Source organism: Plectropomus leopardus, chromosome 20, assembly GCF_026936395.1.
Source record: "Plectropomus leopardus strain MGB_pleo_1.0 chromosome 20, ASM2693639v1, whole genome shotgun sequence".
NCBI lineage: Eukaryota > Metazoa > Chordata > Actinopteri > Perciformes > Serranidae > Plectropomus > Plectropomus leopardus.
In genome coordinates, this window is record NC_142195.1 from 16,544,000 (window position 1) to 16,555,676 (window position 11,677).

General features: G+C 38.4%; 2 protein-coding genes across 3 annotated transcripts in view; one reads left to right on the top strand and one right to left on the bottom strand.

Moving 5' to 3' along the window:
* cimip2b (ciliary microtubule inner protein 2B) overlaps positions 1-11,634 on the top strand; it is a 31,382-nt gene extending 19,748 nt beyond the window's left edge. The window contains exons 2-7 of the mRNA XM_042508729.2: positions 7,424-7,546; positions 8,208-8,416; positions 9,343-9,497; positions 9,995-10,121; positions 11,171-11,383; positions 11,497-11,634. Coding sequence (XP_042364663.2) covers positions 7,482-7,546; positions 8,208-8,416; positions 9,343-9,497; positions 9,995-10,121; positions 11,171-11,383; positions 11,497-11,591 — 864 coding nt within the window. The 5' untranslated portion in view covers positions 7,424-7,481 and the 3' untranslated portion in view covers positions 11,592-11,634. The remainder of the gene's footprint in view (positions 1-7,423; positions 7,547-8,207; positions 8,417-9,342; positions 9,498-9,994; positions 10,122-11,170; positions 11,384-11,496) is intronic.
* On the bottom strand, positions 710-4,766 carry LOC121960088 (uncharacterized). 2 transcript variants are annotated; one of them, XM_088070711.1, is made up of 6 exons: positions 4,013-4,766; positions 2,282-2,443; positions 1,935-2,100; positions 1,707-1,789; positions 1,490-1,587; positions 710-1,187 (listed from the first exon to the last, which is right to left on the bottom strand). In XM_088070711.1, the coding sequence occupies exons 1-6, from the start codon at positions 4,649-4,651 to the stop codon at positions 1,100-1,102; spliced, it is 1,236 nt and encodes a 411-aa protein (XP_087926837.1). In that variant the 5' UTR covers positions 4,652-4,766; the 3' UTR covers positions 710-1,099. The 2 variants fall into 2 exon arrangements, with proteins under 2 accessions (XP_087926837.1, XP_042365621.2); XM_042509687.2 differs by having other exon boundaries at positions 2,291-2,443; positions 4,013-4,759.
* Positions 11,635-11,677: the final 43 nt, after the last annotated feature.

The window sequence follows — 11,677 nt, forward strand, 5'->3', positions numbered from 1 at the left end:
GTGTCCCCTGCATGTAGATTTTAAGGGGATATTTATTGGATCAATTCGAGGTTGAGGTATTTTTCTTAATTGTCTTTTTTTCACTTAATTTACACCCTATTTTTTGCAATTAGAATGAAAATTCAGAAATGGCTTTGATGCTTCAGAAAGCTTTTCAGGCTATATAGTAATATTTAAGGTATTTTTTTTACCCCTCACATTTTAAGGGGATATTTAATGGATAAATTGGAGATATAGGTATTTCCTAATGGGTTTTCTTTTACATAATTTAATGATTTTTTTGCAGTTAAGATGAAAATTAATAAATTTTCTTTAAGAAAATTAAGCTTTTGGTATCTGGTAATATTTAAGATATTTTACCCTGAACAAAACCCATTTTTTCAAGTAGAAAACCAAATAATTTTTTTTTTTTCAATTTAATTTAATTTTTATTTTGATACATTTTCTGAGGTTCTGAAAATATTTTGGGCATTTTGAAAATTGAATAATTAATATGATTAATTGTTGCTGCCCCAATGGAGACTTAAAGATGTTTATTTTCATATTTAACAGAAGAGTCAACAATTGCAGAATGTTATAAGAAAGCCTTTTGTGGTGCCGCCATGTCAGATTATTATTTTATAGCATATATATACATACAGCATTTAAGTATTTGATGAATATGAAGCATATTTGTCTTTGCCGCAGAAAAACAACAAGACAAAGTGAATAAGAATCTCTGAGATTTATATTTACATCACTTTACATTTACAGTGTAATAAACTGTACAGTGCATACCCGTATTCACCAATTTTGAGCTTTTTACAGATACAAGTTTGATGTTTGAAAAATAAAGCTTTGTAGTGCTATGACGTAACATGACAGAGAAATTACATTCTCCATCACAGTTTTACAAAATAATTTTATCAGTATAAAACGGCAAGTATACAGCTAATAATAAATAAACATGGCAGGTTGCTACATCACATGGGCTGAACAGTCAGGGCTGTCAGTTTGAAAGCAGCAGTGACAGTGCTCAGACCTTTAAAGGAAAGCTTCCTCCTCTTCAGAACTGAAACAGAAAATGTCCAAACATCCTGACAGACACACCGTGGTCCATTTACACAGGCTGAGTTTTCCTCCTCCACTTGAACAGCTGGCTCAGCCGCCGTCGGGCCGAGTTTCTCACAGATGACTGCATCTGTTGGCTGTACAGATAAAAAATTCATCAAACACAGCTGAAGCAAGCTATTGTAGAAAGCTGGAAGCAACATTTAAGTTGGGTTTTCATGGGAAAAAATGGGACAAAATGTTCAGGAGGAACAGAAGCACAGGCTGGAAATGAACTCCCACCAAAAGCCTCTGCATCTACTGTGCATTAGCTCTGGACCACTGCGTCAGTGTGGCCAGCTGCCATGTTGGAGCACACAGTTCCTCACAGCATCATGCATCATATGAGATTAATAATACTGCCCCCTTAGAGCTCACAGCTATGCATGCAATATCTCACCTCTTTAAATCTCTCACTGCAGACTCCTCTTTTGTAAAAGACCCAAATTTTAACCTCCAGTTCCTGTTAAATTTATTTGTCTGCACTTTTCCAGACTCCTGAAAAGATACGATAAATTTCACTTTAACAGAATACAAATCAGTTTATATTCTTTAGCTGTGTTTTTTCTTAAATTAATTTTAGTACAAATTATGTGTTGTATTTGAGCGTATTCTACCTGTTTTTCGTGGTCTTCCTCTTGCTCCTCCAGCAGGTCAGTTGTACTCAAATGCTGCCCTCTGCAGTCTGTGTTCATTTTTCCTGCACCAGAAATACACACTTAAATACATCTACAGTACACAGAAGACTTTCCTAAGACTGGCAAAATGTTTCCATACCAGAATATAGGGAATATGCAAAACCTCAAAATGTTAAAATGGAAAGAAACAAGTGGACCATGACTCACTTAAATGTAGTTTTGAAAGATTTGTGTCTGAAGCCGATCTCTGCCGAAAATGGCCATAAACTTTCCTTTGCTGGGAATTGGAACTGGGCTCTGCACTTCCAGGATTCTGACAGGAAGTGAGGCCCTCCTCTGCAGCTTTAGAGTCACTGTGACAGGTGTCAGGAACCTAAACGAGAGACAAGTGATGTAGAAAACAATGTTAATCACGGTTTGAACCCTCAGGCTGCAAGAAGACATCTTGTCATCGCCAGCTTGACACGCTTGTGTCATGTTTATAAACCCAGGACGGTGTGGAAAATGTGACATCTTAATTGCTTTGCAAAGATCTGATACATGAATGTATTCACCTGGCTCACCTCCACGTCTTGATGCTCCCGCAGGGCATCCGTCTCCATCTGTAACGCTCTGCTGTGCATCTGTTGTCTGGCAACTTCTTCTAACATTTGGCACACCTGCTCCAAGTAGCAGAGCCCGGGACTCAGTCCTGGCCTCCCCTCCTCACCAAAGTCCTGCACAGATCATTAAGGAAGAAAAGTTTAATACAGTAACAATGTTTAACAAAGTTTAGTTTAGTTTCTTCACTGCTGCTGCTCTTCAAATTCTCGGAAAGTGAAGCTAGTGAAGTTAGTAAAGCTAATAGTAATAATTTACATTTTTACTTTTTCAAAAATTATTATATGTCAACAACTAACAAGACAAGACCCAAAAATATCCTGATAATTATCTCAAGTCCAACTCAGTTTTTACACAATATGCACTTGGGGATACTTGCTCGCGCTCTCTTTCTCTCTTTCTCTCTTTCAATTAAAGGGTCTTTAGCCTAAAAAATTTTAAAGATCCCCGGTCTACAAAATAAAAAAAATATCCACTACTGCCAAATTGTCGATAAATGTAATGTTTAGTCAGACCAACAGCTCATACCTCAAATAAATTAAGTTTATATAATTTATGTTGATCTACAAACTACATTCAGCACTAACTGGAGCCGAAAAAAACAGAACAGGGTTAAAGATAAGTAATATATCAATATAACATCAAAATTATATTCACAATAGATATTATATGAAACTTAAATATTAAAATGATCAGGATGTGAACTTAAGCCTCATAATTAAGTTGTTCTTTCCCACAAACCTCGACATGGACTTTGAAAACAGCATTGAAGTGCTCGGCCTGTTGATCAGAGTATTCAGATTTGACTGGCTGCTTTTCATTTTCTGTTCATGCATCTTTGCATATATCACGTGAACTTTGAAACAGCATTATAACATATTTATATTATAACATTATAATTACATTTAATTATAAAAGTATATAATTGGGTAATTATGTGTAGTTGGAATCATATAGTGTTTCGATCAACAAAGCCTTTTATATTCAACCTTTATACAAGGAAACAAACAGAGTGCACACACACCCAAAGACTATAAAAACAGACCTAATTAGACACAAACGGTACGATTAATCCTGTTGATTCAACACCTCTGCATGCTGTCAGCGTGACCTGACTTTCACACAGAGCACACTAGCTCATTAAAGAGCAGTTAATCCAAACTTTTTTTTCACATTGTCGGTCAAAATCAAACTATTTTTGTTTTCATTATCTGGCAAACATCACATCTGCCACGTGCAATAAAAACCCCACAGACTGCCCCGCTTCCCCCGCACATCTCCATCCATTCCTCTCGTGCCTGTGGGCGTAGAGTCACCTGGGCAGACTGGTTTACGATCCCTCACACCGCAGACAAGAGCAATGAAAGAGATCCTGTATGAGTAATGACATGCCTGCCCTACTTTGAATTTGAAAGCTACTTGGTGAGATGTGTGTTGCAACCCTCTTAGTAAGGTTAAAGTAGAGGCCTTGCTACATTTGTGGAGCTTTTCTTTCAGGCTTGCCTTTTAGATTTACAAGCTTGTGGTGTGCAAGACCGTACATGTTACTGTGAAACTTATGTCATCCTGAAACTAGGCCTAAAAAAAACACAGAAACAGAAATCACACACAGTATGAAAGTGTTTTTATCTCTTCTGTTTTTTGTCGTACTTTTTTAAATTTGAGTTTGGTTCACAGAATCTCACCTCTGATCTTGTCTGCGTGTCACACCTCATCGACACCGGCCGTCTGCACATGTCTGACATCTGCCTCATGAGCGCTGATGGGTTTTCCGTCCCCCTTAGGCTAAAACTCTCTGACCTTTGACCCCTCACTAACTCCGATGTGTGCCGTTTGGGTAGGAAAGATGCTCGAGGTCGACGCCTGAGCACCTCATCCACTGTAAGAGGCTCCGGGTTTTTCTTTAGACGTAGAGAGTCCGTCTTCTGTAGTGCTTGCTCCACTTTTAAGTGCAAGTCTGGGGAGCTCTGCTGAGCTCTGCTGGGATGGAGCTGCGGGGAGGAAGAGGATGAAGAGGGAAGCACAGGAGATGAGAGGACGGGAGACTGTGATGTTGAAGCTGGAGTTAGTCCTCTTTCTGGTGTGAATGTCTCAATTTCTGCGTTATCTGTTGAGATAGAGCAGGGTGTAGGTGGGAAAGACGTGACAGAGCTTGCTGTCTCCACTCCAGAGTCCACTGATTCTGAGCGCAGGTTTGTCCCCACATCAGAGAAGGGTGTAGGAGGGTCCTCCCCATTATTTTCAAGCCATTCTGTGTCCAAACACTGGCCTCCGTCAACCACCCAAACCTCCATGAGGTTCCCAAAGCTCCTGTATAGATTCATCTCCCCTCCGTCCCTGTAAACCGCAGCAGGAGAACCAACAAGACACTAGCCCAGTCGTGAGCTGAGGTGAACTGGTGAGGTAGGATTCAAAACATCCCCTCTGATCCGCCTCTGTTCCTTCACCACGCCTCTGCCCATCATCTGGCCTGTCAGAGCGCGGAGCTGCATGTTCATACCTGCTCCTTCCTGTCACCAAATCCTGGGAAAAAGAGTGACTCATCTGTTACTCGAAATGAAAGATTTGACCGCACACCTGTAAGAAATCCAAGACACAACAAAAACAAGCCATGACATGGACACGGAGATTCAACCTGTGTGTTTACAGGCAGGACTTAGTATTAAATAACATAAACTTCAGCTGATTTCAAGAAATACTCATAAAATCAAGTCTCAGAACTGCTTTCAAAAAGTTTTCCACAAGTTGAGATGGAAAGTCACTTCTACACCCCTCAACATACCTGAGTCACTCAGTGTCGATGCGTAATGTAATATGTTAAAATTCCTCAGTGGATGTACAGCATTATGGTATGTGTGTCAACAGTCAACGCTGTTTCGTCATTTCAACAAACCAAGATTTATCTGAGAGTGCAGGAATGTGTGGAGTGGACACTCCTGTCTGCAGATATGATCTACATTCCCCAGGTGAGCACAGCGGCAACATCTGATCAAACGCACCGGATCACTCACGGTCCTGGACACAAAACAAAAGAGTTATTTTGAGCCGCTGCTCACAGTCACGTCTATTGTTGTCCTGATAAAAGTGATTGAAGTTGTCTTTCAACTTATTTTCTTATGTTCACAATTTAATTTAGGGCTATTTTTCCATAATACAGCCATGTTCATTTAAACACAGACTCCTAGCCATGACAATGAATTTCTCACAGTTTGATACATAAACTAAATATTCTTCTACCTGTAAAACATACGTAAAGAGACTGTTTACTACCACATCAGAGCTGCATATTTATCCCCATACCTGTGGTACTATCTGTCAGTCTTGACTGTTTTGGTGTGAGTTGTCGAGTGCTGGAGATATCGGCGGTCTGCCTTCTCTCTAATATAACAGAACTAGATGGCACTTGGCTTGTTGTGCTCAAAGTGCCAAAAAAAATGCATTTCCAGAAATCATGACCTGGTTACTCAAGATTATCCATTATCACGCTCTGAGAACAACAAGCCATTTAGTTGCATTACATTAGAGAGAAGGCATATATCTCTTCAGCCAGTATTTCCAACTCACACAAAAGCAATCTAGATTCATAAATGGCAGTAAAACTAAAAGGGAAAATATGTTTTTGATTGTATTTAACTTAAACAGAGCAAAACAATCTTCATGCTACTAAATAAAAAAACTAAATAATCATCCCTTATGATTATGGTGTGTATAGTGGTGTTTTATACAGATGGGTTAAGATTTCAGGTCACTGGGGTCATCCCCTGTAGTTTTTTTAATTCTTCAGTAAAAACTGATACATGAATAACACATGGTTGATGTTTCATGGGCCTTTTAGACATGTCTGATAGAAAAAATTTCCACGCGCTGAGATCCATGCAGTGTTTCACTTACTTACTCTGAGCTTTTATCAGAACATACATGACTCAGCAATGGAGAGGAGGGTAAAAGGAGCCAATTCCAGTCTAATCATTATCATTATGCAACACATCTGCACAGCCCAGGTGGAAAGAGCTCCACCTCTTGGGAATTAAAGTTTTTTAAGTACTGAAGAAAGTACTGTGGATAGGCCTACAAATGAAAGTCATACTGGTTACTAAAATATATTTACTTAAAAAGATTTCATTCGTGTATTCTCTGGAAAGTGTGGTGGACCAAAAGCTCAGAGTGAAGTAAAACACCTCATAAATGATTGTATGTCATTTATTCAGTCAGTTTGGACTCAATGATATTCCCAGCACTTTTCCTGAGATCAAGTGCGGGTGGGGCAGTGGTCATCCTGCATTTATTGGACTTAATATGTCTAACATCATACTGCTATAAAGCAAAAAGGGGATAAGTGAATATAGATAAATACAGAGGTGAATATTTCCCCACAGATTTGTTCCTCTTGCATGATAAAAAGGCTTTGAAAGAGTGGTCATTCAGTCTCCACAGGGGCTTGGACTCAGTAATATAACTAATTATAGATGTATGCATTTTCTTTTTTCAAAAAATTATGTATTTTTTGTCAGTTTTTTTTATTTGACCACAATATTTCTAAAATCCTTCATTTTTTAATATCTTTATGTTAGTTGGTCACTGGAAAACCGCAGGGAGTCGCTAGGGGGCGTCGTGGAGCATTTCTCAAGAGTATCTATTTCTCCATTTATTAAAAAGTCACGTAATAACAATAATACCGCCACTCTCTTTTATTAAACGCCATCATTACAACAGAAAGATGCAATATCGGAGCATTAGAGGTGTTGTTTAGTCCATGAAAACAACAGTACAAACTGAGAACAGCAGCTCTTTTAATCACTCGTCTTTCGGAGAGGAAATAAAGGACGCTACAGGACACATCAAACCCTTAAGTTTTAGCTGTTACTGCAGTATTTGACACAGAAAGGATCAACATAGTCCAAAAAGTGATGAACGACCTACAGTAACGCAGTCACTGATATGTAGTAATCACTATAATTTATTATCCTGTAAAATGATCCACTCTATAAGTATTATAGAAACTTAGTATTTTTGTGTACCTGTAAAAAAGTGTTGGTGCACACGTCAGTTTACTAACGCTGAGCTCCATCACTTTGTTTGTGTGTGATTCTCTGTAGCAACCAGCAAACACGCTCAGCAGGACGACCTGCTGCTTCAGCTGGAAACTGGACCAACATGGAGAAATACGCCCCTAACTTCAGCGAAGTTCTGCTGACACCGGATCCACATTATATACCGGGGTAAGTCCACGTTTACTGACACGACATATGCATTTGATAGTGTAGATAAAATAATATATAATCATGACTGCGCAGTGTAGTGTCTGTATGGGCTCCTTAGCGCTGTATAATAATTCATAGGAGAACAGTTCAAATGCAATGCTATGTGAAATTATAACAAAAAAATATTTTATCGTTTTATTTCATAAAGTTTGTTAGAGTAGTGTTAGGCTGTAATTCATTTTCACTGCGTTATATGCTGTGTATAGAGTGAGGTTTTTCTATTCTCAAGCAAAAAAACAAAAATGCCAAAAAAAAGCAAATGACCTGAAAAAAATGCCCAAAATTATAATAACTGTATTAAAATAATTTAAAATGTATAATATGATCATTTTAAATATGGTTCTATGGGTACATCCCTAGCTTTTTTAAAAAAGAAATTCAAAATCTACTAATTTCTCAGTTTGCTTCTGAAACCAATCAAAACAATTTGTTCAGGGTTCAAGTTTAAATACTTGCGAAAGGCATCTGACCAGAGCACAAGAAAAGTGTCATTGATCCAGTTTCAAAGGGTTAAAGTGTTACTACAAACGATATCTTATTGTTTCTAACTGAAAAGCTGCCTCTGAGGAACACTATATGCAGCACTTTGTGTTTACCACAGACTCCCTGTTGTGCTCAGGTATGCAGGATATTGTCCACAGCTGAAGTTCAATGTGGGGAAGTCTTACGGTCAGCTCACAGCCGAGCTGCTGACCAGTCCTGAGGTGAAACACTCCAATCATCTGGTCCTCCACACGGGTCACGTCCCCTCCACAGAGTTTGACGCTGCTCTGACACTGAGAAGTATCTCTGACAGTAACTTGAAGAAAGTGATACCAGGATACACAGGCCGGTTTCACTCACACACACACACACACACACACACACACACACACACACACACACACACGGGGGTCAGTAAAGTAACTGAACACCTTGTAGAAAATGATTTCATACTAGGGACAAATTTGGTAACATTTAAACTGTTAATGACCTAGTTATGGTGTAAGAGAAATAAATAGTGATCAGTGGTGTGTTTTAATTGAAATTTGGCAGTAAATGTCTTTAAATATGTACATTTTTGTGGCACAATAACATGAGATTATAAGAACATGAAACTAATCTGTGTCCAACTGCTAAATTATTAAGTGAGTGAGTGTTGAAAATCGAGATAACAGCAGCCGTATTTGTAGCAATGCTTGCAGTGGTGACTTGAAAGTCTTTTTTGAAGAGTTTACATTGATTTTACAATCTTAATGAAAGCATTTGACAGGAAAATCTCACACACGTAGCCTATACACACATTCACGCAAAACAATTTCAAGGGTCAGTTTAAAATTCAAATTGCAAAATTCAAATTGCAAAAAGAAAAGAGGAAATATTGCCATTTAAGTTGTTTTAGTTTTATTTGCCTTGTGAATCAACAGCAAAAGACATAGTCCCTTTAAAAACATTAACAGAAAATAATGATGTTATCTTTTTAATTTAGGAAAAAACAATCCTGTTTGTATTTGAGTGGAGGGAGAAATCTTAGTGACAAATGTTTCAAAAACTGAGCAAATAAAATGCAAACTATGTATTTAAATTACTAATTTATGTCACTTTATTTCATATTTTATTTATGCTATTTTAATTTGCAATTTCCAACATAACAACTGATTTTGTAATTGTTCTACATTTGACAATAAATGTCTTTTAAACTCTAAATTTCATGCTGAGGCAACAATAGAAATATGTCTGAACCGATGCTTTAACGTCACTTGTTGCTGTTTCAGGCTTCATTCCAAAAAGTCAGAACTACTTTTCCTTCAGCTACTCTGAAACGTGTCGCAAAGCGATGACTGAGTTTTACCAGGACAGGTGTGTGAAGATCCAGCGGCAATCAACAGACCTGCCAGCTGTTGTCAATTACACCAACCAACAGTCTGAAGTAACTCTCCCTCCACTACACACACATGCTCTGGCTCTACCACTCTCCCTCTCACTCTGTCGCCCACACACACTCATACATGTTGACATGGCACTTCTGAATAGGTTCACTCTTGTTTAATTATCCATAGTGGAACTCCAGTGTCAGTTCACTGTAATGTAATCCTCCCTGAAAAACACTGAGAGGCAGAAGTGGTCAGCTTTCCAGAAGGACTGACCACAGATTCACCCATTACGTCTCTCAGATTCACTTTAATTAACCTTTTTATATATTAAAATGGATTATTGGCAGTGTAATCAGTTTAATTATGACACCAATTAGTGATATTTTTACTGGGAAAGTTTTATAAAGCTGTGTTCATCAGTATTATTAGATATTGGTATTTAGATTCTGTTTTGTCTTTATAAACTTCCTTTTAAGATCAAGATTAAGCTCACTGAATAATCTTTGAGTCACGCATGGTTAAATGGTTTTCTGTTTTTATTATTTTGGCCCAGAAACCAAGACCCCCCTTGACAGCAATCTCCAACAAAGTGTTCTCCTACAGGCCCCTGAAGACCTTCACCCCGGCCGGAAATCCATATTTCATGGATGATAACAACCCAAACAAGTACTTTATCTCAGGTACAAAGCCCTCAGTGGTGTAGGGCCAAGCTACATTGCTAACTCCATTGTTAACTGTTTGTCTTTAGGAGACTACAGTCATCAACTGCATCAAGGTTCGCAGCAACAGCCAAAAGAAAATTGGGGATGTAGCCTTTGTCAGTTACCCCCCAAAGCTACCGATAGATATCAGGGAAGCCACATTTTTAAAAGAAAGCTAAAGATGCATCTCTTCACGAGCTCTGACTTTCCTGATGCAGGATTAAATGTCTTTATTTTTACTGGATTTATGATTTCTGGATTTATAATGTTTTGATTTCATGATTTAATTGATGATTTGCAGATTTATGGTTTTGCTGATACTGTACTATAATCACTTCCGTGTACTCCGTTTCATCTTGTTTTTAACTTGTATTTAAATGTCCTTTTATATTTTTTTGCCTTGTTGGCCTGTTTTATGTCCATTCAGTCTATAATCATGTGAAGAACTCGATGCATATGATGCTCTTATTGTAAAACACTTTGTGATGCATTTCTTGTATGAAAGATCCTATATGAATAGGTTTATTATTGTTTTTGTTGTTGTTATTGTTATTATTGCTATTATTATTTCAGCAGAGAGAGAACTTTAACAGTTGTTTCATGCCAAATGCATGCGAAATACTCTATTTAATATGGATAGATGGATAGGTAGTCTGGCGACCTGTCCAGGATATACCCCGCCTCTCGCCCAATGACAGCTGGCATAGATTCCAGCCCCCCCGCAACCCTTACGAGCACCAGCGGTTACGGACAATGAATGACTGAAGGATAGGTTCAGTTCACCACTAACCAAACACATTAGCATGTTCAATGAATGCACAACACTGCTGAGCAGGCAGTGCATGCTGGGTGTTTAGAGCATTTTTCCTTGAAAATGGCTGCCTGCTGTGGCTCTAAATGCATTTGTGTTGACTCCAAAACATGTATAAATACAATACTGATACTAGCTTTTATACTTTTTTGTGTGCATATTATGCCAAAGGATTCCTACAATACTCCAGCAGCTAACTGAGTGATGTCTTTTACAGGTTTTACAGGGCATGTGCCAAAATCTCGCTTCCTAATTGGCAAAGGTTTCCCCATCACTACAAACCAGGCACTGATCCAGTTTGGGAAGCAGCGGCGGACTGACCCCGCGTTTCGAGGGAACCCAGGGAGGGAAGACAGCACAATTATTCCCATGCCCACTATCTACCCATCAGACAGGGGTGTGGTGCCGTCATTCACAGGACACATCCCAGGTAAGTGTTAACAACACATTTGCCTTGTGATCAGCTATTTTATAAAAATTACATTAGAAAATGAATAACTTAACATCATATTCAAGTATATCTAACTCTACACCAACCCACAGGATACCAGTTCATGTATGGACATACCTATGGTCAACTTTCCAAGAATGCACTGGAGAAGAGCGGCATCAAGAGGATCCTTCAGGCAAAATCATAAAACCATCACACACTTCGATAAAATGATCATTACAGGAAATATTAAATCATGACATTATAATCTAAAAAACATTTTCACTGTTGGCA

What these genes read in the sequence shown, in the direction of transcription:
- LOC121960088 (XM_088070711.1), bottom strand. Translation starts at nt 4,651, where the DNA reads ATGAATCTATACAGGAGCTTTGGGAACCTCATGGAGGTTTGGGTGGTT. An exon ending in TCTTTCAAAACTACATTTAA is followed by an intron (nt 1,790 to 1,934) that starts GTGAGTCATGGT and finishes TTTCTGGTGCAG; the next exon opens with GAAAAATGAACACAGACTGC. An exon ending in AGGAAGACCACGAAAAACAG is followed by an intron (nt 1,588 to 1,706) that starts GTAGAATACGCT and finishes GTATCTTTTCAG; the next exon opens with GAGTCTGGAAAAGTGCAGAC.